The sequence below is a fragment of the Schistocerca serialis genome, chromosome 8 (genome assembly GCF_023864345.2).
Source record: "Schistocerca serialis cubense isolate TAMUIC-IGC-003099 chromosome 8, iqSchSeri2.2, whole genome shotgun sequence".
In the NCBI taxonomy this organism is placed as follows: Eukaryota; Metazoa; Arthropoda; class Insecta; order Orthoptera; family Acrididae; genus Schistocerca; species Schistocerca serialis.
This window is the reverse complement of record NC_064645.1, coordinates 273,957,584-273,985,373: the sequence shown is the minus strand read 5'-3', so window position 1 is coordinate 273,985,373 and position 27,790 is coordinate 273,957,584. Positions and strand designations below refer to the sequence as shown.

Here is a 27,790-nt window from a genome sequence, read left to right as displayed (position 1 = left end):
CATCTGGAAGTCAATATGCATGCTGGGCTTCAACATCTGTTCATCAACAATGGTTTATGATCATGCATTAGTTTGAGTGACATCTTACTATTTAAAGCTTAAGAATACAGTGACTATTCAACAAATGCACAGCTCAGTAGCTGGTACTCCTAAGAATGTATACGGTAACATGATATTTATTTTATTAGTAAAAATGCTAACAGAATACAGAAGTACATATAAATCATTTTCCATTATTTTGCAAAATCAGCATATGGCAATAAATAAGGAGTAAAGCTTGCAAAAATGTTAAGTATCATGTTGCAGCAAATGCAACAAGAATATATTCCAGTAAATTATTTGTGAGTGAAGTTCTGCAACAGATTAAAACTGTGTTCACGATCACTGATGAACACACGCTGTGCCAGATTACACCACTTTGGCCTGCAGTTCATTCTGTTGGATTCTGCACTACTATAAGAATGAATTCCTTGTCTGGAAAAAAAAAAAAAGAAAATGAAAGAGCAACATTTCAAAACAGTAACTACTCAACAATTTATTCAAAATTTATATCATTGCAGTGTAAAACAAATCGTGTTTAAATTTGGTTTCTCACCTGGCGCTACCAATATTTCGTGTTTTTTGGACCGTATCCGAAGAAAAGTAAGATCATTGGTAGGATCTAAATCTCTAACAACACTGCGAGCTCTGTCTGTCAACTGGCTTATCAGCCCCGCATACTGAACAGTAGTTGTGTTGTCCATTGTCGTCTTAATAGGAATTCCTGGAAATAAGAACAAACTAATTTTGTAATGACGGCTCTTCCCTCTGTCAGTTTAGTAACACATTCTGACATTTCAACATACACAGGTAGCAGAAATATGACAAAGATTGAAAGAAACTGAGGGGGGGGGGCATAAAAACCATTTCCCACCCACTGAATTCCAAACAAATTGTGTTGAGCAAGGATGACAATCATCATATACATGGTACTGCTGGTAAATGTGGTCTGCATATTTTATTTTTGTATCTATAGGCATACACACCATTTCTGCATACTTACGACACCCCAACACTGATGTGTTCCGACAGCTCCTTTTATTTTAATATTTATTTAGGGTATACACTAATGGCACTTCCTAATGCTACATCACGCCAAAAACTCATTTCTGGAAATAAAGTGTGTACCAATACAAAGGCACATTTTTTAACTAAACACATTATTTATTTGAAAAGCTGAAACATTTCTTTTTTGAACTCAGCATTACACAATGTCGTTGCATGTGGAAGTAATATTGGAGAAATGTTCACCAAAACGGTATTGAACTCTTACCCTAGGGGCCAAAGACAAAAGGAAAAGCAGTCATAACTTTGCTCGAGGAACCATAAAAATTGCTCAATACAACAAACACAAATCATGGAAAACCTAAATAAAGGTGACTAAATGGAGACTGGAATCAGTCTTTACAAAATTAATATGAATTCACCATCTGCCAATTGCATTATATCACCATAACAGGTAAATCATGTGTTAACTGAACTAACAGAATCACACTGAAATTAAATCAATGTTATTATTAACCCAGATAGTCCTGAATTATTTGTTTTCCAAAATTGATTTATATCTTATCTACATTCATTCACAAGGTTGTAAGGAAGAAAGTAAAAACAATTTTGAGTATTTATTTTTATTTAGTATTTCCAAAAATGGGCGTCCTTCCAGAAGGACATCAGGACAATAAGGGAACTTGTTTTTAAAGTATATGACACTGCACGATTAACTTGTTTTGGTTTTTATACTTTCAAATAAACATAAATAAATTTGAAGTATGGGCTAAAACAGCTAATAAATACAAAAAACAAAGGAAATAACCTATACACATATTTTATGCACTAGTATGATTAGACAAAAAGCAACAAATATGAAGTGGTTCGTCACATTTTACGCACATAGGGCTAGTAGTAGTTTTTTTTGTGGCAAGTTCGACATTTCAGCTGCTGCTTCTTTTTTGTCATCCCGCCCATTGGTAATTCAGCAACATAATGTTCTCTTCCATCAAATCTGGAATCTAGTTTTGCCCTCTTACTAGGACGTCCTCTGCTGGTAGTGACTCTTTTGTTACTTTCAAGAAATGCAGTGACAATTCAACGACGAAATGTCAGATGATCTATGGGTTATTCGTTGTGCTTGTAAAGATCCCAGGCATTTTGCTCTGCAATGTCTATAAAATGTGCAATGATCGGGAAATGCCACTTTTTCCCTCTTATAGAGCATCTATATAGGGATTCATTTTGGTCAGTTCGATCTATGCCTCCCATATGAGTATTGTAGGAGTGTAATAAGTTAGGTTGAAGCACGCTAATCCATATCTTTTGTTCCCTGGAAAATCTTGCTACAGAGCGTAGTGGTTGCACTCTGTCAAAGTTAGTGGCTACAGTGACAACATTGTTGTCATTCCAACGTACAATGGAAATCCCGGATGCTGAGTCAGAACAAATTTCATATGATCCTCTATTTTCTCTTATCATTTTATCTACAAATGATAGAGTACAATTCTTAACTCAGTTTCCTCTTATTGTTCCTGTTGCTTCCACACCCCTCTCTTTTAGGTCATGTAGTGCATTAGCATTGAGCTGACTTGCTGGTAATTTATCTACACTTGGGTTTTCTTCAGCACCCGATTCTTCATCTGTTACGTCATCAGTTGAATTTAGAGGAGGATGTAATGTTACATTCACACCAGTATTAGGTATTTCCTCATCTTTTGATTCTAACATGTCCAAAAGTTCCATAAGTGTACATCGTTTTCTGCGAATACAAAATGACAACATATTACCCTGACGTCCTTCTGGGAGGACGGTTGAAAACATTATTGTATTACAAATGACGAAAACTTTCAATCGTAATATGAGCCCATAAATAATATAGGTTAATTCTTGAAGATATTATATGACAAGTTTCAGAATTATTGACGCGATATGAAAGAAAATATATATACCCATCGATGACAAGGTCAGTCAGTTCGTCCACGGTAAAATCTGCCCTATTTTCAAGACACAGGTTCTCACTCACTATGAACGACAGCGTCAAACTGGCTGTCGCAGCGCACAACTGACTCTGCCTATGTCATATAACAATGCGTCACAGTCCGTTGCAACAATGCGTTATTCGCAAAAATAAATAATTTCAAGAGTGAGTTACGTCGTCCTTCCAGAAGGACGTCAGGGTTATCTGGGTTAACTAACAACTACCATGCTGTTGAAAAATTACTAATACTACTTGCTGAGGAATTGCACATTCAAATTACAGCAGGTAGACATGAACAGTGCTGGTAACTATTCGAGTGCAAAAGTGATAAGTGATACAGAGAGATGATTGAAGCATTAGTCTTAATTTTATGTTCACAGTCTCTAAGGATGGCCTTTTTTTGGGGCTCAAAAATATTTCAAGCCCACAATGGAGACAGGATCTTGGTATTTGTTCAAAGGCAGGCACAGAGGCATTTAAACAATCATAGTTCCTGCACTCCTTATGGGCATGGAATGGGAACAAACCCTAATAACTGGTACATTGGGACACATTCTCCATCATGCACTGCAGAGTGTTTTGCAGAGTACAAATGTAGATGTAGAAGGCAATGGTAGTGGTACAATGCTGGTCAACAACATGGTCATTAAGGCCTTGCTGAATCTGTGTGAATTAGGCAATTCCACAGCATTACCTTGCATCACTTGTAAATGATGGTGGCAGGGAAGTGATGTTAATGAGTGATAATGCACAGTTAAGTTCAGCTGTCTTCCCATATAGAAGAGGCACTGAGTCATTGAGAGGCACATAAACAAGACTAGAAACTTACTAGCTTTCGTATGAATCCTTTCTCGACATAGAGCATGTGCATGCACACCCAGGCCCATGTGTATACATGCTAGGAAGAGGGTTTGTGTTGGGTCAAGTTTGAGAAGGGAGACTGGAGAGCCAGAGGGTAGGAGGGTGGCTGACAGCTCTGAGGGAGGCAGCATGTGTGTGGGATATGAATGTGAACGGAAGAGGCAGCAGGTGCATGATGTAGGAATGCAACATACGGGCACCACTGAATTCATGCAGTACACAATGACTACGACATGGAGGAGTGGACTGGGAGGGGGTTACAGAACACACAAAGGCAAGACTTTGGGGAAGAGGATGTGGGTGAAAGCTGGATGCAGTTACAATCCTGAGCCAAGGAGGAGGTTGATGTGGGCAGTGCGCTACTGGAGACCAGACCAGGAGCATTGCAGGGATGAAGGTGTGTTGCAAGGACAATTCCCATCTATGTAGTTCAGAAAAGCTGGTATTGAGGAGAAAAAGCCTGATGCTACAACACAGCAGAAAAATTTATAAAAGCAATCATGCTATATACCATTTTTACTGCAGTCTCTGCACAGCTTTCTGCATGGGCATGACAAGTAACCAGCAATTCAACTGAATGAATGGCCACTGCCAAACTGTGCCAAAAGTAGAGTTGGCCACCCAGTAGCACACGCTGCTGATCACAACATGCTGAATTTCAATGGCTCATTCACAAACCCTCCCTTTTGGATCTGTCTCCCAAACACTAGTTCACTTCCTTTGTATAGACCTTCTATATACCCTTTGCACCTTTCCCTTCTTTCCTCAGTAACTGTTTTCTATTTGAGCTCTTGATATTCATGCAGTAGCTTCTCTTTTCCCCGCAAGTGCATGTAATTTTCCTATAGGTAGTATCTATTTTTCCCCTAGCTAACCATGCCATGGGCCCCCACGCGTCACTTGTTGCAATCAGCCAATGTTTGCAGCAAGTGCTATGGTCTAACTGCTGATGGCAGTCTCCTAGACTGCAATTTTGACTTTGTTGTTGCCTACTATCAATGTTATGCAGATAGGTGCAGTCTTTGATCACCATTCAATACTCAGTTGTGTTTTCAGTGAACGAACCAACGGCATACGGGTGTGCAACGAACATGGTTCATATTTAAGTGCTTCCCAGTTGAACCACCAACAGTCTTCCCCTACACTAACATGCGAGTTATTCAAGAAACTTTCAGAGGGCAAGAGGTATCATACAAGTTTTTGTTGTGTGTATTTCTACACCTTTGAAGTATACCTTCTGTGATTCATTTGTAATTAATTTTTGCTTCATGAAATTCATGTTGTTGAAGAAAGAACTTACAAAAAAATGTTGGCGAAGATTTTTTTTGGAATTGAAATCAATCCTGTGCTGGAATAGGACTTGTCCAGTTATTTTGCTGAGTATTTCAAACCCTATAGACAAGCAGTTATTCATGCTCTGGAAAACAATAACTTGTGCAGTAGCTTGAAATTGTACAGGAGCTGATGGATCCGGCAAGTATACAATCGCTTCTTGCAATCATGGTTTTCCAGTCATTCAATGATTCTCAAGAGGACTGGGAAGGGTAGCAAATGTGTTTAGCACTTCGTTTTCAGGACTGCCCCCTGAGCAACAGAGAGCCTTTCTATTATCTACAAACCCAAAGATCTATTATCTTACGCAAAAAGTGGCCAGTGCTGCCCCTCACCACTATTCAGTCATTTTTAAGTGAATATTTTGCTACAAAAATGCATGTGTCAGTTGCTTTTTGAGAGTTCCTTTGATATCATAAGGCAACACAGACAGTTATGCATCATGAATCAAAGAACTACCAAGCTAATGAATAAAACGCAAGTTTACATAATCTTGTGGAACGTCAAACTCACAATTATTACTCCATGACAAAGTGATTAGATTAGGACCAGACAGTGAAGTTTCTGCTCAAACGTGACTGCAATTAGATCTCTCTCTATCTGAAGTTTGTTATCTGTATTGCTAAGGCTTTGAAGAGTTCCCAAGCAATTCAAGCTTCAATTTCCATGGACTGTGAGAGATCAGTATTGTCAACTAAAAGGAAATTCAGCTGACCTAACCTGTCTAATGGCAAAATTGTAAAAGTATCACACAGTCCAGGTGCAGAAATCAAACTGAACACCGAAGCTGCCACCTGGTCCTGGTGGCCACAAGTTGGGATATCCTTCACTGGTAATGGTACCACGCCAGCTACAGTTACGCCATCTGAGGCAAACTCAGTCATCGATCCGAGGTCCTGTTCCAGGACAAAATTCAGGTAGTAGGTGCCTAGAATTCCTGGTTCTCGAGTCATCATCCACTGTCCATCAACCCTATCTATGGATCTGGACCCAGGCACATCAGTCTCTCCCCCGACTCTGCACTGGCATTCGAAGCCACACCCCAACCTTTGCAACAGGTCATGCCCGCCCTATCCTCCCCAAACTGTCCACAATGGTTCTGGTCCCACTCACAGATTCAACAAAAATATTGATGGGTTAATCGCTATAGTTATGCATACATCCAGTGATGTCGCTAGGCACAGTGTGGAAGAGTATATCCATGTTTGTCATGTGGCAAAATGCTTGTGGCAGAGTTGGCGGCTGCCACCTACTGACAATAACCATGCACTGCACGGTTCTCTGTAGGGCTGCTATTTTGGCTTTGTTATTACCTACCATCAATGTTTGTCTAATGCAGTCTTTGCTCGCCTTTCAGCTAACTGTTGTGGTCTCGGTACACAAACTGACAGAATACTTGCACAGAATACATGGTTTGCATTCAGGTGCTACCCAGTAGAACCCACAGTGTTCCCGCATGAAAGTGTGAGTATGCAACAAAACATCCAGAAAACTGTACTGGCCAAGAAGTATCCCCCTCCAGAAGTTTTTCCAGAAGTGTCAAAAATTTTCTGTATTTATTTTTTTTCAAAATATGTATTTAGTAAAGTCTTTACTGTCGAAGAAGCAGACTTACAACTCACACTAAAGGTACCTGTACAGCCTGCGAATAAGACAATAAAGAATGAACATTTTATTCTATATAACTTGATAACAGATTACTGGAACTTTTATTTAAAAAGCAGTCATTTGGAATTTAAAAGGTTCTTTAAAAAAATAATAGCAATCATCTTTTTCTTTCAAAAAGGAATAAAAATCCACACTGTAAATGGTTATTTCAGGGTGCAAAGGAATACTATATTCTTCTTCATTTTTTAATTTCAAGGCAAACAAACTCAACATGTACTAAAAATGATGCAACTAATTAAGTGTCAAAACTATATTCTGATCATAGCTACAGACAGCAATGCATGACTATTGGTTTCAATGCAAACACACTACATAGGTTTAGTTCCTAATATAGTTAACTTTGCACCATTTTGACCTGCAGATGAAACCAGAACCACATTTTTGAAAAGCTTTAATTAATGGGTTTAGAAACAATTGGTTTGAGCAGTATTTAACAAAAAGAATGCAGTAAGTGGTGCCGAATAAACCAAATTACACTGGAGGGGGGATTTTAGTCATGAGAGACTAATCACCAGTGGGAGCCCACAGCACTCAATTTTGGGTATACTCCTATTTGTTTTGTACATGTGCATGACTTTTTGCTTTCAGTACATCAAAAAGAGATGGTAACTTTTCTGGGTGACAAGTGTTACAATTAAACAGACAATGACAAGATGGTAACTTTTCTGGGTGACAAGTGTTACAATTAAACAGACAATGACAGAAGTATTGTCAATATGTTTCAAGGAATTAGTAAGTGATTCCTGTGAAGTAACTCCCTTAACAGCACAAAAACACATGTTATTGTCAGCAGCAACAATTAATGAAAAGCATGAACAGAAGCCTATGAATAGGGCACATTCTTGGATGTACATATTAAAATCTGAACTGTGTAAAAGCACAACTATCAGTAACATTAGTTATTACTGCAGCATACAAACTACAAAAAATTGCACCACCTGCATATCTGCACACATGTGTAGGCTTGGATTCATGGGGAGAAGGGAAAAAATAAGTCTTATGAATCTGAAATCAATAACTGTACTGTGGAATAAAAACAAAACAATAGTGCCATCAAAATGAAGAGTCACTTGAGCAAACTATAAAATTATGAGAGAACTGCAGGCCAGTACTTCCCCTCTGCAGGAAAAATTTTCAGTACTGCCTATAGAAATGCAGACGTACAAGGCTAATAGTTCCAAAAGCTGGGAAGATTAAAAAGGAAAGGCAGTTCGCCTGGTCCTCAGGAAGAGAGGGAGGCACTTGTGAGGATGAGGGGAGACAAAGATGGAGGAGGAGCTGTCAGAGCCTCCCCCTTCATCTATTGTCTCTCTTCATCTTAACGATAGATTCTCTCTTTCATCCTGGGGTCTGACTTATCTTTCCTCCTGTTTTAACCTTCCCTACCTTAAACAAGCCAATATAAAAGCAATATTTTTAAAATTGCACATCTGTGAAATCAAAATCTGCAGCTCTTTAACATTCAACACTGTGCTGTTTCACACTGTGCATCATAATGTGCTTGAATCCTTCCCAGTATGCTACTAACAAAGGGGACAAGACATCACTCTTCAAGCCTGTACAATGCTTTGCAAGGGCTCTCCTTAGGTCATAAAGTGTGGGAAGAAGATTCTTGTGATGATACATTGCAGGTTATAAGTGGTCCCAATTATGTTCAACAGGCCTTATTCAGCAATTACTGCAGGCCGTTCAATTCGGTTGATCCCTGTATCCTGGAGGAAGGTGTTCATGAGGTGAGCACAGTATGCATCTGCATTATCATCTTTCAAGAAGAATCCACCACCAAAATGTGGACTGCAGGTTTGGACAATAGGTTGGAGGACCCATTCCTGACACTGAAAAGCTCTTATATTACCCTTGACAATGAGGCATCCAGCATCCATATAAGCTACTGGCCCCATATACTACCTATGGGACACAATTCCTGAGAATTTATTGTTACCAGGCCATTTCCACATTCTCTCTACAAAAATCGCCATGTGTTTGACAAATCTTGCACACAATGCTGAAGAGAACTCATTCTACGCTCCTTGCATCCAAATGACACTGCAGTGATGTGTACCAGTTCAGTGACTAACTTCCCATGCTGATTACTCCTCTTGTTTGTAGATTGTATTTTATTGGTCCTGTTGTCTACATAGCAGCTTATGCATAAGACATTGGACAAGTCAAGTTATAAATATACAGGCTGAAAGTAATTTCAAGGCATACATATTTAAGCTTACAATAATACACTTTACACACAAGTATTTATATAACACATTTCATAAATTTAAATATTCTTCAATGGAATAAAAGCAGTGATGCTGTAAATATGACTTTAGAGATTTTCCAAATGTATTGACCTCAGTGATAGCTTTTATGTTTTCAGGAAGTTTGTTATAAAGCTTAACTCCCATGTGAAAAGTACCTTTTTGGCACAGTGCTGTGCTGATTTGAGTCATATGTAAGTTCCTGTTTTGTCTGGTAAAGTGCTCATGTATATCACAGTTTTTTTGTAGCCTCTGGTCCTTGCCTATTACATTTAATTTAAAGAACAAAAGGGTTTCCATAATGTATACACACGGTAATGGGGGAATACCAGATTTCTTAAACAGGGGTTTACAAGAGTCTCTAGGCTTGCACCCAAACAAGATTCTAATGGCCCTTTTTTGTAGTTTAAAAGTGCTATTAGCTATTTTATAGTTTCCCCAGAAGGTGACCCCATATCTAAGACGAGAATGAAAGTACGCATGATATGCATTCAATACTGTTTTCTCACTACAGCATGATTTTAATGAACAAAGAAGATAACATGTTTTGCTCAGTTCTGCATTGAGACATTCAATATGCTTATTCCATCTGATGTTACTCTGCAGCCAAAGTCCTAAGAATTTGGTTTCAGTACTGTTACCAACTGGTTCGTCATTGATAGAGACTGATGGGATAAACATGTCCTTGTTAGGAACATTGTGGAATTTTAGAGCAACGGTTTTCTTACTGTTTATTACAAGCTGATTACTCTGTGCCCAGCTGCTAAGTTGTTTCGTGACCGTGTTTACTGTCTGCTGCAACTGTTCATCGTCGTCTCCTTTTAGTAGAATCGTGGTGTCATCTGCAAATATGATTGATTTGTGTGCATCAATATTTAAGCTTAGATCATTTATGTACAGAAGAAACAGAAGGGGTCCCAATACGGATCCTTGGGGTACACCACATTTTATTTGTTTATAGTCAGATAAGTGATTAGATACAGTTTTTAGTTCAATATTTGTGTGCTTGACGCACACTGCCTGCATACGATTTGTCAGGAAGGAACTGATCCACTTGTTGGACAGACCTCGAATACCATATCTTTCTAGCTTTGATAGCAGAATTTTGTGGTCCACCATGTCAAAAGCTTTTGACAAGTCAATAAAGACTCCTATTGTTTCCTGTTTTTTGTCCATCAGGTTTAGGATGGAATTTATGCACTCATAGACAGCAGTTGTCGTTGACCTCTTATTTCTGAATCCATGTTGTTCATTACATAGGATGCTGTTTTTATTTATTGCTGCTTTGATTCAAGTGCAAAGTAAGCCACCCACGTTCCGTAACCCGCAAAAATCTTGCTGCAACATGACAAGTGTGCAGTGTCTACATTTCAAATGATCCTTCTAGACACATCGACAGACTGAACTGAGCCCCCAGGGTGAATTATACGAGGCATGATTTTTAAGTACCATTTTACAATAAAAATAAAACAAGTAGACTTAGCAATTTTACTTTTATATGAAAGCTTGTGCTTTAACCTACTTTTCTACACAATTCCCACTGACACTGAGGCACTTATTGCATCATAGAACCAGTTTTTGAATACCGTCCTCGTAGAGATATGTCCAATTAGATAACCAATGGAACAGGGTCATTCCGACATTTTCATCATCATCATGGCACTTATCACCCAGTTGGTGTTTAAATGTAGAAACAAACAATAGTCACTGGGCGCTAGATAGGGGCTGTACAGAGGGTGAACAGGTTATTCCCAGCAAAATGATTCAATCAGCTCTTGAGTTTGATTGGCCACATGTCCTCAGACACTGTCATGAAGTAATGTGATCCCCTTACTCAGCATGTCACACCTTACATTTTGGATTTAACAGTGTGGTTTTTTTAAGTTCTCACATTAAGCCTTAGATTTTATGGAGTTACCATGAGGCAAAAAATCCACAAGTGATATTCCCTTATTGTCTCAAAAAATAGTACATACAATTTCCCGGCTTAAATTGTTTGCTAGAACTTCACTTTTTTGGGCGATGTTGAATGCCACAATTCTGCGCATTGCTGCTTTGATTCAAGTGCAAAGTAAGCCACCCACGTTCCGTAACCCGCAAAAATCTGGCTTAAAAACTTATCACCTTCCCCTCTGTACCACTCCAGGCAAGTCAAAGAACTGGCTAAATGTCTGCTTTTGTGAACCTCAATCAGCATTTTTGGTATCCATCATGAGCGTAACTTTCGATAATTTAAAAGTTCTGTAAAATCGTAAAGTTTTTGTTCTCTTTCATTTTTTCACCAGCTTTCTGTGCCAAACTGACGGTAATCAATGAAGGTCGCCCACTTAGATCCTAGTCATGCACATTTGTATGGCCATCTTTCAAAGCTCCCACCCATTTCCATATCATCCCATCACTCAATGTTTTCTCAATAAAAATCACTGATCTGACAATGAATTTCAGCCACTTTCATGTCATTATCACTGAGGAAACGAATCACAGCCTATATTTCACAGCTGGAATTTGAAATATTCACAAACAAATTTAAACACACCAAATGATGCTCTATTAAACAGCACTGACAACAAAGATCTGCTTTTACCTCCACTACCTACCTGGCCATGTTGCTGTATGCAGAACTCTCCTGTAGTTAAAAGGGTACTGATAAAGATGTTTGCAGATGCAAACCATAAGGGAATTTTTCTTTTAAATCGTCTGCACCAAGTGTATCTTCTGTAGATCTCCCTGCATCTAGATACAATTTTCTGGCGTGGTGACTTCCTTATCTACAACAGCATCAACCACGAAAACCTTTGTGGTACATACAACAGTATTCGCTAGTTCATTTATAGACACTGTGAAAAGTACTGGTTCTGTAACACTCCCTTGGGGCAGGTCTGAAGTTATGTTTACGTTTGAAGACTTCTCTCCACTGAAAGTGACATGCTGTGTTCTGTTTGCTATAAACTCTTAAATCCAGTCACACAGCTGTTCATTAGATGGCAGTGCGGAACTGTAAGGAAAGTCTTCCAGAAGTCAAGAAACACATCAGCTACATGGGTTGCACATGATCATTGTATTCATAAGCCATCTTGATTCCTACAGAGAACATTTTCAGTTCTAAAAATGTGATGACAGCTGATTCTGGTCCATTGTCCACCTATATAAAAATCTTTCTCGGTAAATTTAGCTCTGCAGTGTGACCATCTTCTGTGTACATTCGGTATCAAGAATAGTGCATAGTGACTTTCATAAGGAAGGTGGTTTGTTCATTGTGTGTCCCTACTTTTCCTACTGGAATATACAGAGTGTATCAAAAAGAATCCTCCAATCTGGCACGTTGATATCTCTGAAACTAATAAAAATTTGCACTTAATTTTTTTTCCTTTTTTTGATGAACAGGATACCCAAAAAGATTTTTTATACCTTTTCATAGGTGTTCAATATGCCCCCCAGAGATGCACAGCACGTCAATGCGGTACTCAAATTGTTCTCACACTAGATCGAGCAAGTCTTGAGTTACAGCTTCCATAGTCACTGTTATGCAGTGTCTCAGTTCATTCATTGTTGTTGGCAACAGAGGCACATAAATGGAGTCTTTTATAAGCCCCCCCCCCCCCCCCACAAGAAATAATCACGTACAGTGAGGTATGGTGACCTTGGAGGCTAGTAATGTAAGGCTGAATCATTTGGTCCAGTGCGACTGATCCGTCATTCAGTAATCCTTTGACTTAGAGTGTTCCCACACTTCCAGGTGCCAGCGTGGCGGTGCCTCATCCTGTTGGTAAATGAAGTTATTTGAATGTCTCCAACAGTGGGAAAAAAAAGTTCTCAAGCATATTGAGATATGTGATTCGAACTGCACAAAACACATTAAATTTTGGACATCTGTCTCATGTTATACAACTTCATGTAGTTGTTCTGTTCCCCATATTCTCGCATTATTCACCTTTACATTTAAATGGAAAGTTGCCTCATCACTCAACACTGAGCGTGGAATAAAACTGTCGTTGTCCTTTTTGCAGAAACAAAATTACAGAGCTCCACAAGTTGTTGTCACCTTCATGAAGTGCTTGCAGTAGCTGAATTTTGTATGGCTTCACGTGTTAACATCGATGCAACACAAGCTAGGAGGATCAAGGGCATTTTGGGCTGCCAACTGCACAGTGAACGGATTTCTCTGGAGTCCTTGTGAAACTATGATGGATGCATTCAACATCTGTGTCAGACACTCTGAGACGGCCCGGCGATTTGCCTTTACACTAACAACCTGTTTCTCAGAGTTGTTCATACTACCATCGAATGCTCTGTGCTGTAGGAGGATCCATACCATACATCTACAGATATACTCTGCTAGCAAGCGGTGTGTGGCGGAGAGCACTATTCACGCCGAAGTCATATCCCCCCCCCTCTGCTCCACTTTTGCAGATCGCGCGAGGGAAAAACAACTGTCTGAACGCCTCAGTACGAGCTCTAATTTCCCTTATATTTGAATGGTGATCATTGCGTGATTTGAAAGCTGGTGGTAATAATATGCTCTACATCCTCGGCGAAGATCGGATTTCGGAATTTAGTGAGCAGCCCCTTCCATTTAGCGCGTCATCTATCTGCAAGTGTGTCCCACTTCAAACTTTCTATGAGATTTGTAACGCTCTCGTGATGGCTAAATGTATCAGTCAAGAATCTTGCTGCTCTTCTCTGGACCTTCTCAATCTCTCGAATCAGACCCAACTGGTAAGGGTCACACAGACAAGCAATACTCTAAGACTGGACAAACTTAAGTATTGTAAGCAATTTCCTTTGTTGAAGGACTGCATCGCTTCAGGATTCTACCAATAAACCGCAATCTATAGTTTGCCTTATCCATTATTTGTATGATTTGATCATTCCATTTGAGATCATTTCAAACAGTCGCAACCAGATACTTGACGGATGTTACCACTTCCAAAAGACTGGGCATTTATTTTGTACTCTTACGTTAAAGGGGATTTTTGCTTTGTTATGCGCAGTAGTTTACACTTACTAATATTGAGAGATAACTCCCAGTCATTACACCATGCATTTATTTTCTGCAAATCCTCATTGATTTGTTCACAACTTTCATATGATACTACTTTCCTGCAGACTACAGCAGCATTGGCAAACAGTCTAATGCTGCTGTCAACACCATCAACCAGATCATTTATGTTAATCGTAAAAAGCAGTGGACCTATTATGCTGCCCTGGGGCACACCTGATCGTACAGCTGTTTCTGTTGAAGCCTCTCCATTCAGGACGACGTACTGCTCTCCATCGGTTAGAAAACTTTCTATTCAACCACATATGCCGACAGATAGACCATAAGCATGCACTTTTTGGAGCAAGTGACAGTGTGGAACTGAGTCTAACACCTTTTGAAAGTCGAGGAATATGGCATCAACCTGGGAGCCAGTATCTAGAACCTGTTATAAAATCATGCACAAAGAGGGCCAGTTGTGTCTCGTATGACCGCTGTTTCCTAAAACTGCGCTGGTTTCTGCAGATGAGCTTCTCAGAGTCTAGAAAGGTCATTATGTCTGAACACAAAATATGTCCCATGATTCTACAACAAATCGATGTCAGTGAAATTGGCCAGTAATTATGTGCATCCAATTTTCTACCCTTTTATACATTGCTATGACCTGGGCCTTCTTCCAGTCCCATGGAACTTTCCGCTGCTCCAATGATCTCAGATAGATGATGGATATGAATGGTGCTATATTTGTAGATAGTCAACATAAAATCTTATGGGGCTACCGTCTGGGCCAGATGCCTTCCTGGCAGGATCTTAACTGTTTCACAATCCCAGATACACTAAACACTACGTCAGCCATCCTTGAGTTTGTTCGATAACTGAAAGGGGAAATGGTGCTGCAGTCCTCTACCATAAACGAGTTTTTGAAAGCTATGTTTAGAATTTCAGCCTTTTTTTTGTTTTTGTGGTTTTAGGCCGCACAACCACAATGGTCATTGGCGCCCAGACTACGTTAGGAATGCACCACGAGGCACAAGTTTAAAACAGCAACTAAAAGGGAAAACACAATAAAAGACAGATTGACAGGCATAGGATTAAAAAAGCAGCATAATCAAATGTCCTTAGACAGGTTTGTCAAGTTGACAAAACGAAGAACGCGAGCAGCTGCTCCTGGGTTATAGGCCATGATCAAGACGCAGTGTATTAAAATCCGGACAGGACGTTAAAATGTGGCGGACCGTCAGCAATTGCCCACATGGGCAGAACGGCGCCGGCGCAGCCGTCAGCAGATGGCGATGGCTGAACCGGCTGTGTCCAATTCGTAACCAGGCCAAAACTACCTCCTCCCACCGAGAAGGGCGTGAGGAGGACGTCCAAGCCGCGGGAAGAGGTTTCAAGGCCCGAAGCTTGTTGTCCGTAAGTGCAGCCCAATCGGCATGCCACAGCGATAAAATGCGCCGACAAATGACCCTGCTGCAATCTGATGAAGGGACACAACAGGAAGCTGTCCGAGGCTGGAGGACTGCAGCCTTGGCCGCGGCATCTGCAGCTTCGTTCCCAGGAATACCGACATGGCCTGGAACCTACATAAAGCTAACCGGAGATCCGTCATCCACCAGCTGCTGAAGAGAGCGTTGGATCCGGTGCACGAAAGGGTGAACCGGATACGGATCACTGAGGCTCTGGATGGCGCTCAGGGAATCTGAGCAGATGACATAAGCAGAATGTCGGTGGCGGCAGATGTAAAGAACAGCCTGGTAGAGGGCAAAGAGCTCAGCTGTGAAGACCGAACAATGGCCATGGAGCCAGTATTTGAAACTTTGTGCCCCGACAATAAAAGAACATCCGACCCCGTCATTGGTCTTAAAGCCATTTGCATAAATGAAGGTCATATTAATGAACTTCGAACGAAGTTCGACAAAACGGGAGTGGTGACCAAACCGGGGGTAACCTCCTTTGGGAGCGAGCTGAGGTCAAGGTGAACGCGAACCTGAGCCTGGAGCCAAGGTGGCGTGTGGCTCTCACCCACTCTAAAGGTTGCAGGGAGTGAAAAATCAAGGTGTTGAAGGAGGCGACAAAAGCGAACTCCAGGGGGTAGCAGGGCAGAGACATACAACCAGTACTGACGGTCGAGAGAGTCGTCAAAAAAGGAATGATAAGACGGGTGGTCGGGCATTGACAGTAGCCGACAGGCATACTGACAAAGTAGTGTATCGCACCGGTAGGTGAGTGGCAATTCACCGGCTTCAGCATGAAGACTCTCGATGGGACAAGTATAAAACGCTCCGATCATAAGACGTAAACCCCGATGTTGTATGGAGTTGAGGCGGCGTAAGATGGACGGCTGTGCAGAGGAGTATACGAAGCTCCCATAATCCAGCTTGGAGCAGACGATCGACCGATATAGGCGAAGTAGGACGGTTCAATCCACTCCCCACGACATACCACTGAGAACATGGAGGACATTTAGAGAATGGGTACAACGGGCAGCCAAATATGACACATGTGGAGACCAGCTAAGTTTCCTGTCAAATGCATGACCTACAAATTTTGTTGTCTCCACGAATGGGAGAGCAACGGGACCGAGTCGTAAGGACGGTGGGAGAAACTCTTTGTAGCGCCAGAAGTTAATACCGACCGTCTTCTCGGCAGAAAAACGGAAGCCATTGGCGACACTCCAGGAGTAAAGACGATCAAGACAACGCTGAAGACAGCGCTCCAGGAAACATGTACGCTGCGCGCTGCAATAGATGGTAAAATCGTCCACGAAAAGGGAGCCTGATACATCAGCTGGGAGGCAATCCATTATTGGATTGATCGCTATGGTGAAGAGTGCGACGCTCAAAACTGAGCCCTGTGGCACCCCATCTCCTGGCAAAAGGTGTCCGACAGGACAGAACCCACACGTACCCTGAACTGTAGATCCATTAAAAAGGAACGAATAAAAAGAGGGAGGCGACCGCGAAGGCCCCATGTATGCATGGTGCGGAGAATGCCCGCCCTCCAACAGGTGTCGTAAGCCTTCTCCAAATCAAAGAACACAGCCGCGGTCGGGCGCTTCCGCAAGAAGTTATTCATAATGAAGGTCGACAAGGTAACCAGATGGTCAACAGCAGAGCAGCGCCTTCGAAATCCACATTGTACATTGGTAAGTAGGCGTCGAGATTCGAGCAGCCAAACCAAACGAGAGTTAACCATTCGCTCCATCACCTTACAAACACAGCTGGTAAGCGAGATGGGTCGATAACTGGAAGGCAAGTGCTTGTCCTTCCCTGGCTTTGGAATCGGTACAACAATAGACTCGCGCCAGCATGCGGGAACATGTCCCTCAGTCCAGATGCGGTTGTAAGTACGAAGAAGGAAACCTTTACCCACAGGAGAAAGGTTCTTCAGCATCTGAATATGAATAGAATCAGGCCCTGGAGCGGAGGACCATGACCAGGCAAGTGCATTTTCGAGTTCCCACATGGTGAATGGGGCATTATAACTTTCAAGATTCGAGGAGCGGAAGTTAGGTGGCCTAGCCCCCTCTGCCTGCTTTCGGGGGAGGAAGGCAGGGTGGTAATGAGCGGAGCTCGAAACCTCTGCGAAAAAGTGGCCGAAGGCATTGGAGACATCCTCAGGGGCCACAAGGACGTCATTCGCGACCGTCAAGCCAGAAACTGGTGAGTGGACCTTAGTGCTAGATAGCCAGCGCAGGCTACCCCAGACAACAGAAGAAGGAGTAGAACTGTTGAAGGTGCTTGTGAAAGCAGCCCAGCTGGCTTTCTTTAATAATAAGACGACACTGCGCACGTAGTCGTTTATAATTGATACAATTCGCCACTGTAGGGTGGCGTTTAAAGGTGCGTAAAGCACGTCGACGAGCACGTAAAGCGTCTCTACATGCTGCGGTCCACCAGGGGACCGGTACTTGACGTGGAGAAGAAGTAGTGTGAGGGATGGAATATTCATCAGCAGCAGTGAGAATGACTTCCGTGAGGTGTGCGACCTGACTATCGCAGAAGAGCCCCCAGTCTGCTTTGGAGATGTTTCAACTAGTTGAGCACGGAGAGGGGGTACGATGCAGGAGATGGATAACACACGGGAAGTGGTCACTCGAATATGTATCAGAAAGTGCATACCACTCAAACCGGCGTGCAAGTTGGGTAGTACATATAGAGAGGTCTAAATGGGAATAGGTGTGAGATGTGTCCGAAAGAAAAGTAGGGGCACGAGTATTGAGGCAGACAAGATTGAGCTGGTTGAAAAGGTCTGCTAACAGGGAGCCCCTCGGGCAGGATGCTGGACAGTCCCAAAGGGGATGGTGGGCATTGAAGTCTCCAGTTAACAAAAATGGTGCAGATAGCTGAGCACTAATTTGCATCATGTCTGCCCTGGTAACGGCAGACGACGATGCAGTGTAAACGGTACAAATGGAAAATGTAAAAGTGGGGAGAGTAATTCGGACGGCAACTGCCTGCACGCCGGTGTGCAATGTGATGGGATCGCAGTAAATATCATCCCGGACCAGCAACATAACCCCTCCATGAGCCGGAATACCTGCCACAGGGGGTAGGTCAAAACACGTAGAGGTGTAGTGTGCCAAGGCAATTTGATCGCATGGGCATAGCTTCGTTTACTGGAGGGCTACGACGAGCGAACGGCGCAAGCGGAGCAGCAACTTCAAGTCCTCTCGGTTGGAGCAAATGCTGTGAATATTCCAGTGAATAAGTGCCATCGTGAGAAGAAAAAGAAAAAGAAGATGCAAGAAGGGGTCACCTCGAAGGCCGCTGAGGGCCTGGCTTCGAGCGAGCACTGCCGCCGCTATCAGTAGACGGACAGTCATCGTCCATTGGTTCTATAGGTTCATCGGCCATCTTGTTAAGATGGCCGGGAGGGGGAGCTTCCTCCGCCGGTGAACGGCCAAATGTTTGGCTACCAGCGGTGCGGCCAGGCGAAACGAATGACGGCCTGGGGCGGCAACCGCTGGGTGGCACAGCAGAAGAAATACGCCGTGGCGGAGAAGGAGAACTGCGCTTCCTATGAGCCTTCTTGGAAGGTCGTTTAGGGGAAGTACTGGTCGATGGCTGGGAGTTCGAGGTACGTAGGAAGTCTGCACAGGACGGTTCCTTCTTGAAGGTCCGTGAGTCTGACTTCTGGGTCTTCGTCTTGGCAGAAGCTGATGAAGGTGCTTGTGGCTGAGGAGTGACGGGAGGAAAAGGAGACGTCGACCGGGCGATCTTAGCACTGGCCGAACGGACGACCGTAGTGCTGAAGGTCAGATCGCATGTCTGCGTCGCCACCTCCCTGGTAGTCCGAGGAGAGGCGAGGACAGTACTGTATTTCCCCGCTGGGAGCAGCGTGGGCTTCCTACTAGCAAATAACTTGCGAGCAGCCGAGGTGGACACCTTCTCTTTGACCCGAATTTCCTGTATACAGCTTTCTTCCTTGTAGATGGGACAGTCGCGGGAGGACGCTGCATGGTCACCCTGACAGTTCACACAACGAGGAGACGGAGGTGGACAGTCACCCTCATGGGCATCCCTGCCACAAGTGACACATTTAGCCGCATTGGAACAAGACTGGCGAGTGTGATTAAAACGCTGACACTGGTAGCAGCGCATAGGTGTCGGGACATAGGGGTGAACAGAAATAACCTCGTAGCCCGCTTTGATGCGAGACGGCAGCTGAACACTATCAAAGGTCAAGAAAAGTGTCCGGGTCGGTACAAGGTCACTGTTGACCTTTTTCATGACCCTATGGACAGCCGTCACGCCCTGCTCAGCGAGGAAAGACTGAATCTCCTCGTCAGTCAATCCGTCGAGTGATCTAGTATATACCACACCACGAGACGAATTCAAAGTGCGGTGAGCCTCCACCCGGACAGGGAATGTGTACAGGAGTGTGGCCCGAAGCAGTTTTTGTGCCTGAAAGGCGCTCTCAGTTTCTAGTAACAAGGTACCGTTACGCAACCTGGTACAAGACTTGACAGATCCGGCTATGGCATCTACGCCCTTCTGGATAACGAAAGGGTTGACAGAGGAAAAATCCTTTCCGTCCTCAGATCAAGAAACTACGAGGAACTTTGGGGCAAGCGGTAGTACTTTTGTCACTGGTGGCTGGTCAAGTTTCCGTTTTTGGGCAGAAGTCGAGAGAGGAGAAGAAGAAGAGAAATCCATTACGGAGGAATCCCCCATGATTGCCAGCGTCTCCGATGGCGCGCTCCTTCCTTGTGGGGACCCTCTCAGAGGGCACTCCCGCCTTAGGTGAATGTTTACACCTCAGGTCACACCTCCTGAAAAACGGACGGAGGGACCAATCGGCCTGGCCTTTACCAGGGGGTACGTGCGTGCCTTACTTGTCTACCCAGGGCGGGGAGTTACGCGTTACCCCGTCACCGGCTATGCGTGCGAACGCGTGGGTCGGCCTTCAGGCATGCACAGGGAGGAAGGAAGAAGAGGGGAGAGAGGGAGAGAAAGGACAGACTGTCTCAAACGCCGAGGCGGAGACCAGAGAAGGCAAGGAGAAGAAGGCAAGGGAAAGAGTAAGTAAGACAGTGAGATGGAGAAGAACAAAGAAAGGAACCAACCAAAGGAAGGAAGAAACCAGAAGAAGTGAAAAACCAAAATAACCGCAAATATAGGTCGTGGAACCGTCCGTCTCGGGACGCAGGCGCTAACTACCCCCTTGAGGGGGAGGGACTCCGTTTAGTCGCCTCTTACGACAGGCAGGAATACCTCGGGCCTATTCTAACCCCCGGACCCGCAGGGGGGTGGGGGTGGGGGGCGCTTCTGTTTATCATCATCCATTACATTACGTGTACTGTCAGCAAGAGAAGGTATTGAATTATTTGTAGCGTCATACTTAGTACGATAGTCATGCTGAACAGTTACCACTCGCCCACAATCGCAAAACATAAAATACAAAATGCTTTGTGTTGTCCCGACACCATTTTTACTAGAAATTAGGTGGGCGTACACTATTGCTACCTAGCAGGAACCATATAAAACTCTACAGTTTGCTCTTTCCAACAGTACTTTGCTCATGCACATATTTCAAATAACATAATAGTCATCATTTTTTAAAAATCTGATGATTACCTTTGATAAACCCTTTATATACAGGATGAATACAGTTTACCCCCCCCCCCCCCAAAAAAAAAAAAAAAAAAACTGGCCAAGGAAGAGAGTATACATGGCATAAATGGGAAAATATGCAACAGACTGATATATATGACAATTCTTGCTTCTGAAGACCAGTGTCTTCCTTCAGAATCAAGTGCATTGTGAATGTGCGCAAATTTCACTTGCAGGTTTTTTACTGGTACTGATAGCATTTTGTACTAATTCAACACATGCTGGATGAGGATGTACCAACAAAGGTGAAGTATGATAGAAGTCCAATGTGGTTTAGCAATATGATCAGCAAGCTGTCCAAAGAAGTGTCCCACAGGCTTCATGAGACTGTGGATACTTTAATGGGATGGGGGGGGAATGCTATCTGGGATGGCTCTGACAAGTTTAAAGGCACAATGCATCAAAGAGCTATCATACATGCCCCACAACTTTGATCAGGTAAGTCAGCAGCATTTTGAAACATTCTGCCCAGTTATTTATTAACTTCATGTGCACCGATGATGAGACAGCAAAACAAAAATGAAATTGTGAATCAAGTTTATCTGATTTCTAAAATCATATGCATGTGGAAGTTATAAAGATAATCTATAGATGTTGAGACTTAAAAATGGTCTGTTATACTGTACTCTGAATATTTAGGAAAATTAGCAGCACTTATAACTGGTATCTACTGCAAACATGTGAATCTACACAATGTGTCCCAGGAGCAATGGTCAAATATTCAGGAATATGACAGGAACTATCATTCAATGGAAAAAGGCTAGTAAACATGAGCTCTAAAATGCGTACCTTAAGAGCTACAACCACTTCTACATGAAATTGGATTGAAGATTTCCCACTGGTAAAAGGCAGTATGTAGCTCTGGATGAAGAGTCATCACTAGAAACTAATGGAGGGATGAACAGCATTACTGCTATTCTCAACATATACAAATAATTTGTGAATGGCAAAACCAGTTATCAGATCTGTTGTTTTCTTCTCTGCTTAGCTTGGTGGATAGCAGCCATCTCTCAATGGTAATTAATGTAATGAGCGTGTGTTGTGGTGACAGTCTCCTGTATCATTACCAGTAAGTCACTAGAGCCAATGCCAATATTTCAATGCTAGTGCAAAGCTGTATGGAGTCATGAACAGTGGGGCAACCAAGTCAGTCATGCAGTGGTAGGGGTTTTTGGATTGTGTAGCTTAGATACCCCCCCCATGAACCATGGACCTTGCCGTTGGTGGGGAGGCTTGCGTGCCTCAGCGATACAGATAGCTGCACCGTAGGTACAACCACAACAGAGGGGTATCTGTTGAGAGGCCAGACAAACGTGTGGTTCCTGAAGAGGGGCAGCAGCCTTTTCAGTAGTTGCAAGGGCAACAGTCTGGATGATTGACTGATCTGGCCTTGTAACAATAACCAAAACGGCTTTGCTGTGCTGGTACTGCGAACGGCTGAAAGCAAGGGGAAACTACGGCCGTAATTTTTCCCGAGGGCATGCAGCTTTACTGTATGATTAAATGATGATGGCATCCTCTTGGGTAAAATATTCCGGAGGTAAAATAGTCCCCCATTCGGATCTCCGGGCGGGGACTACTCAAGAGGATGTGGTTGTCAGGAGAAAGAAAACTGGCGTTCTACGGATCGGAGCGTGGAATGTCAGATCCCTTAATCGGGCAGGTAGGTTAGAAAATTTAAAAAGGGAAATGGATAGGTTAAAGTTAGATATATTGGGAATTAGTGAAGTTCGGTGGCAGGAGGAACAAGACTTCTGGTCAGGTGACTACAGGGTTATAAACACAAAGTCCAATAGGGGTAATGCAGGAGTAGGTTTAATAATGAATAGGAAAATAGGAATGCGGGTAAGCTACTACAAACAGCATAGTGAACGCATTATTGTGGCCAAGATAGATACGAAGCCCACACCTACTACAGTAGTACAAGTTTATATGCCAACTAGCTCTGCAGATGACGAAGAAATTGAAGAAATGTATGATGAAATAAAAGAAATTATTCAGATAGTGAAGGGAGATGAAAATTTAATAGTCATGGGTGACTGGAATTCGAGTGTAGGAAAAGAGAGAGAAGGAAACGTAGTAGGTGAATATGGATTGAGGCTAAGAAATGAAAGAGGAAGCCGCCTGATAGAATTTTGCACAGAGCACAACTTAATCATAGCTAAAACTTGGTTTAAGAATCATGATAGAAGGTTGTATACATGGAAGAACCCTGGAGATACTAAAAGGTATCAGATTATATAATGGTAAGACAGAGATTTAGGAACCAGGTTTTAAATTGTAAGACGTTTCCAGGGGCAGATGTAGACTCTGACCACGATCTATTGGTTATGACCTGTAGATTAAAACTGAAGAAACTGCAAAAAGGTGGGAATTTAAGGAGATGGGACCTGGATAAACTGAAAGAACCAGAGGTTGTACAGAGTTTCAGGGAGAGCATAAGGGAACAATTGATAGGAATGGGGGAAAGAAATACAGTAGAAGAAGAATGGGTAGCTCTGAGGGATGAAGTAGTGAAGGCAGCAGACGATCAAGTAGGTAAAAAGAAGAGGGTTAGTAGAAATCCTTGGGTAACAGAAAAAATATTGAATTTAATTGATGAAAGGAGAAAATTTAAAAATGCAGTAAATGAAGCAGGCAAAAAGGAATACAAACGTCTCAAAAATGAGATCGACAGGAAGTGCAAAATGGCTAAGCAGGGATGGCTAGAGGACAAATGTAAGGATGTAGAGGCTTATCTCACTAGGGGTAAGATAGATACTGCCTACAGGAAAATTAAAGAGACCTTTGGAGATAACAGAACCACATGTATGAACATCAAGAGGTCAGATGGAAACCCAGTTCTAAGCAAAGAAGGGAAAGCAGAAAGGTGGAAGGAGTATATAGAGGGTCTATACAAGGGCGATGTACTTGAGGACAATATTATGGAAATGGAAGAGGATGTAGATGAAGATGAAATGGGAGATACGATACTGCGTGAAGAGTTTGACAGAGCACTGAAGGACCTGAGTCGAAACAAGGCCCCCGGAGTAGACAACATTCCATTGGAACTACTGACGGCCTTGGGAGAGCCAGTCCTGACAAAACTCTACCATCTGGCGAGCAAGATGTATGAAACAGGCAAAATACCCTCAGACTTCAAGAAGAATATAATAATTCCAATCCCAAAGAAAGCAGGTGTTGACAGATGTGAAAATTACCAAACAATCAGTTTAATAAGCCACAGCTGCAAAGTACTAACACGAATTCTTTACAGATGAATGGAAAAACTAGTAGAAGTCGACCTCGGGGAAGATCAGTTTGGATTCCGTAGAAATACTGGAACATGTGAGGCAATACTGACCTTACGACTTATCTTAGAAGAAAGATTAAGGAAAGGCAAACCTACGTTTCTAGCATTTGTAGACTTAGAGAAAGCTTTTGACAATGTTGACTGGAATACTCTCTTTCAAATTCTGAAGGTGGCAGGGATAAAATACAGGGAGCAAAAGGCTATTTACAACTTGTACAGAAACCAGATGGCAGTTATAAGAGTTGAGGGACACGAAAGGGAAGCAGTGGTTGGGAAGGGAGTAAGACAGGGTTGTAGCCTCTCCCCAATGTTATTCAATCTCTATATTGAGCAAGCAGTAAAGGAAACAAAAGAAAAATTTGGAGTAGGTATTAAAATCCATGGAGAAGAAATAAAAACTTTGAGGTTCGCCGATGACATTGTAATTCTGTCAGAGACAGCAAAGGACTTGGAAGAGCAGTTGATCGGAATGGATGGTGTCTTGAAGGGAGGATATACGATGAACATCAACAAAAGCAAAACGAGGATAATGGAATGTAGTCGAGTTAAGTCGGGTGATGCTGAGGGTATTAGATTAGGAAATGAGACACTTAAAGTAGTAAAGGAGTTTTGCTATTTGGGGAGCAAAATAACTGATGATGGACGAAGTAGAGAGGATATAAAATGTAGACTGGCAATGGCAAGGAAAGCGTTTCTGAAGAAGAGAAATTTGTTAACATCGAGTATAGATTTAAGTGTCAGGAAGTTATTTCTGAAAGTATTTGTATGGAGTGTAGCCATGTATGGAAGTGAAACATGGACGGTAAATAGTTTGGACAAGAAGAGAATAGAAGCTTTTGAAATGTGGTGCTACAGAAGAATGCTGAAGATTAGATGGGTAGATCACATAACTAATGAGGAAGTATTGAATAGGATTGGGGAGAAGAGAAGTTTGTGGCACAACTTGACCAGAAGAAGGGATCGGTTGGTAGGACATGTTCTGAGGCATCAAGGGATCACCAATTTAGTATTGGAGGGCAGCGTGGAGGGTAAAAATCATAGGGGGAGACCAAGAGATGAATACACTAAGCAGATTCAGAAGGATGTAGGTTGCAGTAGGTACTGGGAGATGAAGAAGCTTGCACAGGATAGAGTAGCATGGAGAGCTGCATCAAACCAGTCTCAGGACTGAAGACCACAACAACAACAACAACAACAACAGCTTAGATACAGAGAAAGTAACTTATCGGAACCTCATGTAAGCCATTCTTGAAAATTACTTCTCCAGAGAAGAAGTACAGGTAACCGCTTACCATACAACTCAGGTGCGGAGCAGCTGACAAGCACATGAGTAAAACTGCCACTGCCATTAAGCTTTCTGACAATGCATTTTCTATGGCCTTTTTCATTCAAGCTCAGCAGATCTTATTGCTGAAGAAACACCAGTAGGAAGAAAATGGGGCTGCATGATTTATGTGTATGTCTTGTGCTTCCACAGGTCTATGGCAAAAATCAATGGGCCACACCAACAAAGATATCGGGCAGTTTATGGAAGACTGTTCAACATTTTCAGAGTACATCTTTTCGCAATATTGTAAGAACACAAACTGCCCCTTAAATATGGTTCACACCAAGTCAGTACGATAAAATCAAAACTATTAAGGCATGTGCAGGGCATAGCAGACCTGAAACATAGCTTCACACTTTTAATGTGGGATACTGAGAGCAGAGGAATCATTAAAAACACTGCTTTGCACTCTTCATGCTGGATGCTGGGAGCTAGATATCAGAGTAAATCTGTCAAAGTTGGTTTCATTTGGCTGTCAACCTTATTTAGTAAATGTGTCTATATTTTGTAATCACAAAACCTTAGTTTTTATTACACAAAATTACTTAAACAATATTTACCTTTGTATGTCACCTCTTTTTCATAAAAACAGTGATGCATTTTTGCTCTAAATGCTGTCCATCCTACAAGAGTAGGTTTCAAAGGGAGCAAGGATTACTCTCCAGCACCATCTGTGGGAAGTTATACTGTCCATACGATTCAGACAGCACAAATGTCAGACAGAAACCATTAAGACACATTTACAGCACTGCAAATGCTAATAGTAATAGCGCCGTATGGCTGAAAGGCCTGGTGCCAGCCTTTCTCTGGATTACACTTCAGCAACAAGCATATTCCTGAGCCAATGACACCAGATGTTCCTAACTGGTCACACCTCCAAGTAATGACACAGCCCAATGATGCTTCACATTGGTGTCTGGGTGAGAACTGGTGTATCCAACATGGCAAGGATGTTGTACTGTAAATGCTTAGTGTGTTTGATCAAAACTAATATGGACTCTACAATAGTTATGTGGATGTGACAGTATTTCCATTACATCATAAGACTTTCTCCAGTTGTAGCAGACTGCACATCAGATCTAAATTTTTTCTTTCTCAAATCATACATTACATTGTCTGTAATTGCGTGAATGGTAAATGTGCGGCACAGAGCTTATGCACATTCCTATTACAGTGATAGCACAATCCTTCTCCTTACATAAGAGAACCACGAACAAGTATAAACATTTCGAACCGTTGTATGTTGAACAACATCAAGTAACTTTACTTCACGAAAAGCTTCAATGCAGTAAACCACCCCGCGCATTCTGATGTTACATGCATATACCTAGCACGTATGTTGAATGATACTTTAAAAGAAAAGACATTCCTATTTGGAAATTACTTACAGAATCCAACACTCTGAAAGAAAACGACAACACATCACTGGGAAAGATTTTCACAAAATAATGAAAACATTGTTATTCTCTGCTTCATTTTAAGGTTAAAAAGTCTGACGCTGAGAAAATGAAGAAAGTAAATAACATGATTATTAACCGTCGTATCAAGCGGCAACCAACAGTGCTTTTTCGGTATATGATTCATACGCTGATGAACAGTTCTGCCAGTCAAACAAAACAATGTATTACAATATTAACAATCACTTACCTTCAGCGTTCACTACAATCGTCCCAACTACCCCTTTATGGGACTGAATCCTTTTAAGGGTATCTTCAACTTCACTGGCCTGAAAGAATAATACACAATAATTGTTACACATAAATGACACCAATAAATGGCCCAAGAAGATAAGAAATATAAGGGTACCATTGTAATAAATGTACAGGACTTCACACCACTACGATTATTTTACAGCACTGACACTGACATTAGCACATACTTCCAGTACTTGACAACAAATCAACAATGCAAGGAGTTTTAAAGTTATCGACTATCCTCTTCACTCCGATAAACATCCT

General features: G+C 42.3%; 1 protein-coding gene across 1 annotated transcript; it reads right to left on the bottom strand.

Moving 5' to 3' along the window:
• Positions 1-158: 158 nt before the first annotated feature.
• LOC126416218 (dynein light chain roadblock-type 2) lies at positions 159-27,790 on the bottom strand. Its single transcript, XM_050083814.1, has 4 exons — positions 27,639-27,790; positions 27,480-27,558; positions 596-763; positions 159-474 (listed from the first exon to the last, which is right to left on the bottom strand). The coding sequence occupies exons 1-4, from the start codon at positions 27,639-27,641 to the stop codon at positions 431-433; spliced, it is 294 nt and encodes a 97-aa protein (XP_049939771.1). The 5' UTR covers positions 27,642-27,790; the 3' UTR covers positions 159-430.

What these genes read in the sequence shown, in the direction of transcription:
- LOC126416218 (XM_050083814.1), bottom strand. An exon ending in GATTGTAGTGAACGCTGAAG is followed by an intron (nt 764 to 27,479) that starts GTAAGTGATTGT and finishes TCTTATTTCCAG; the next exon opens with GAATTCCTATTAAGACGACA. An exon ending in CGAAATATTGGTAGCGCCAG is followed by an intron (nt 475 to 595) that starts GTGAGAAACCAA and finishes TTTTTTTTCCAG; the next exon opens with ACAAGGAATTCATTCTTATA.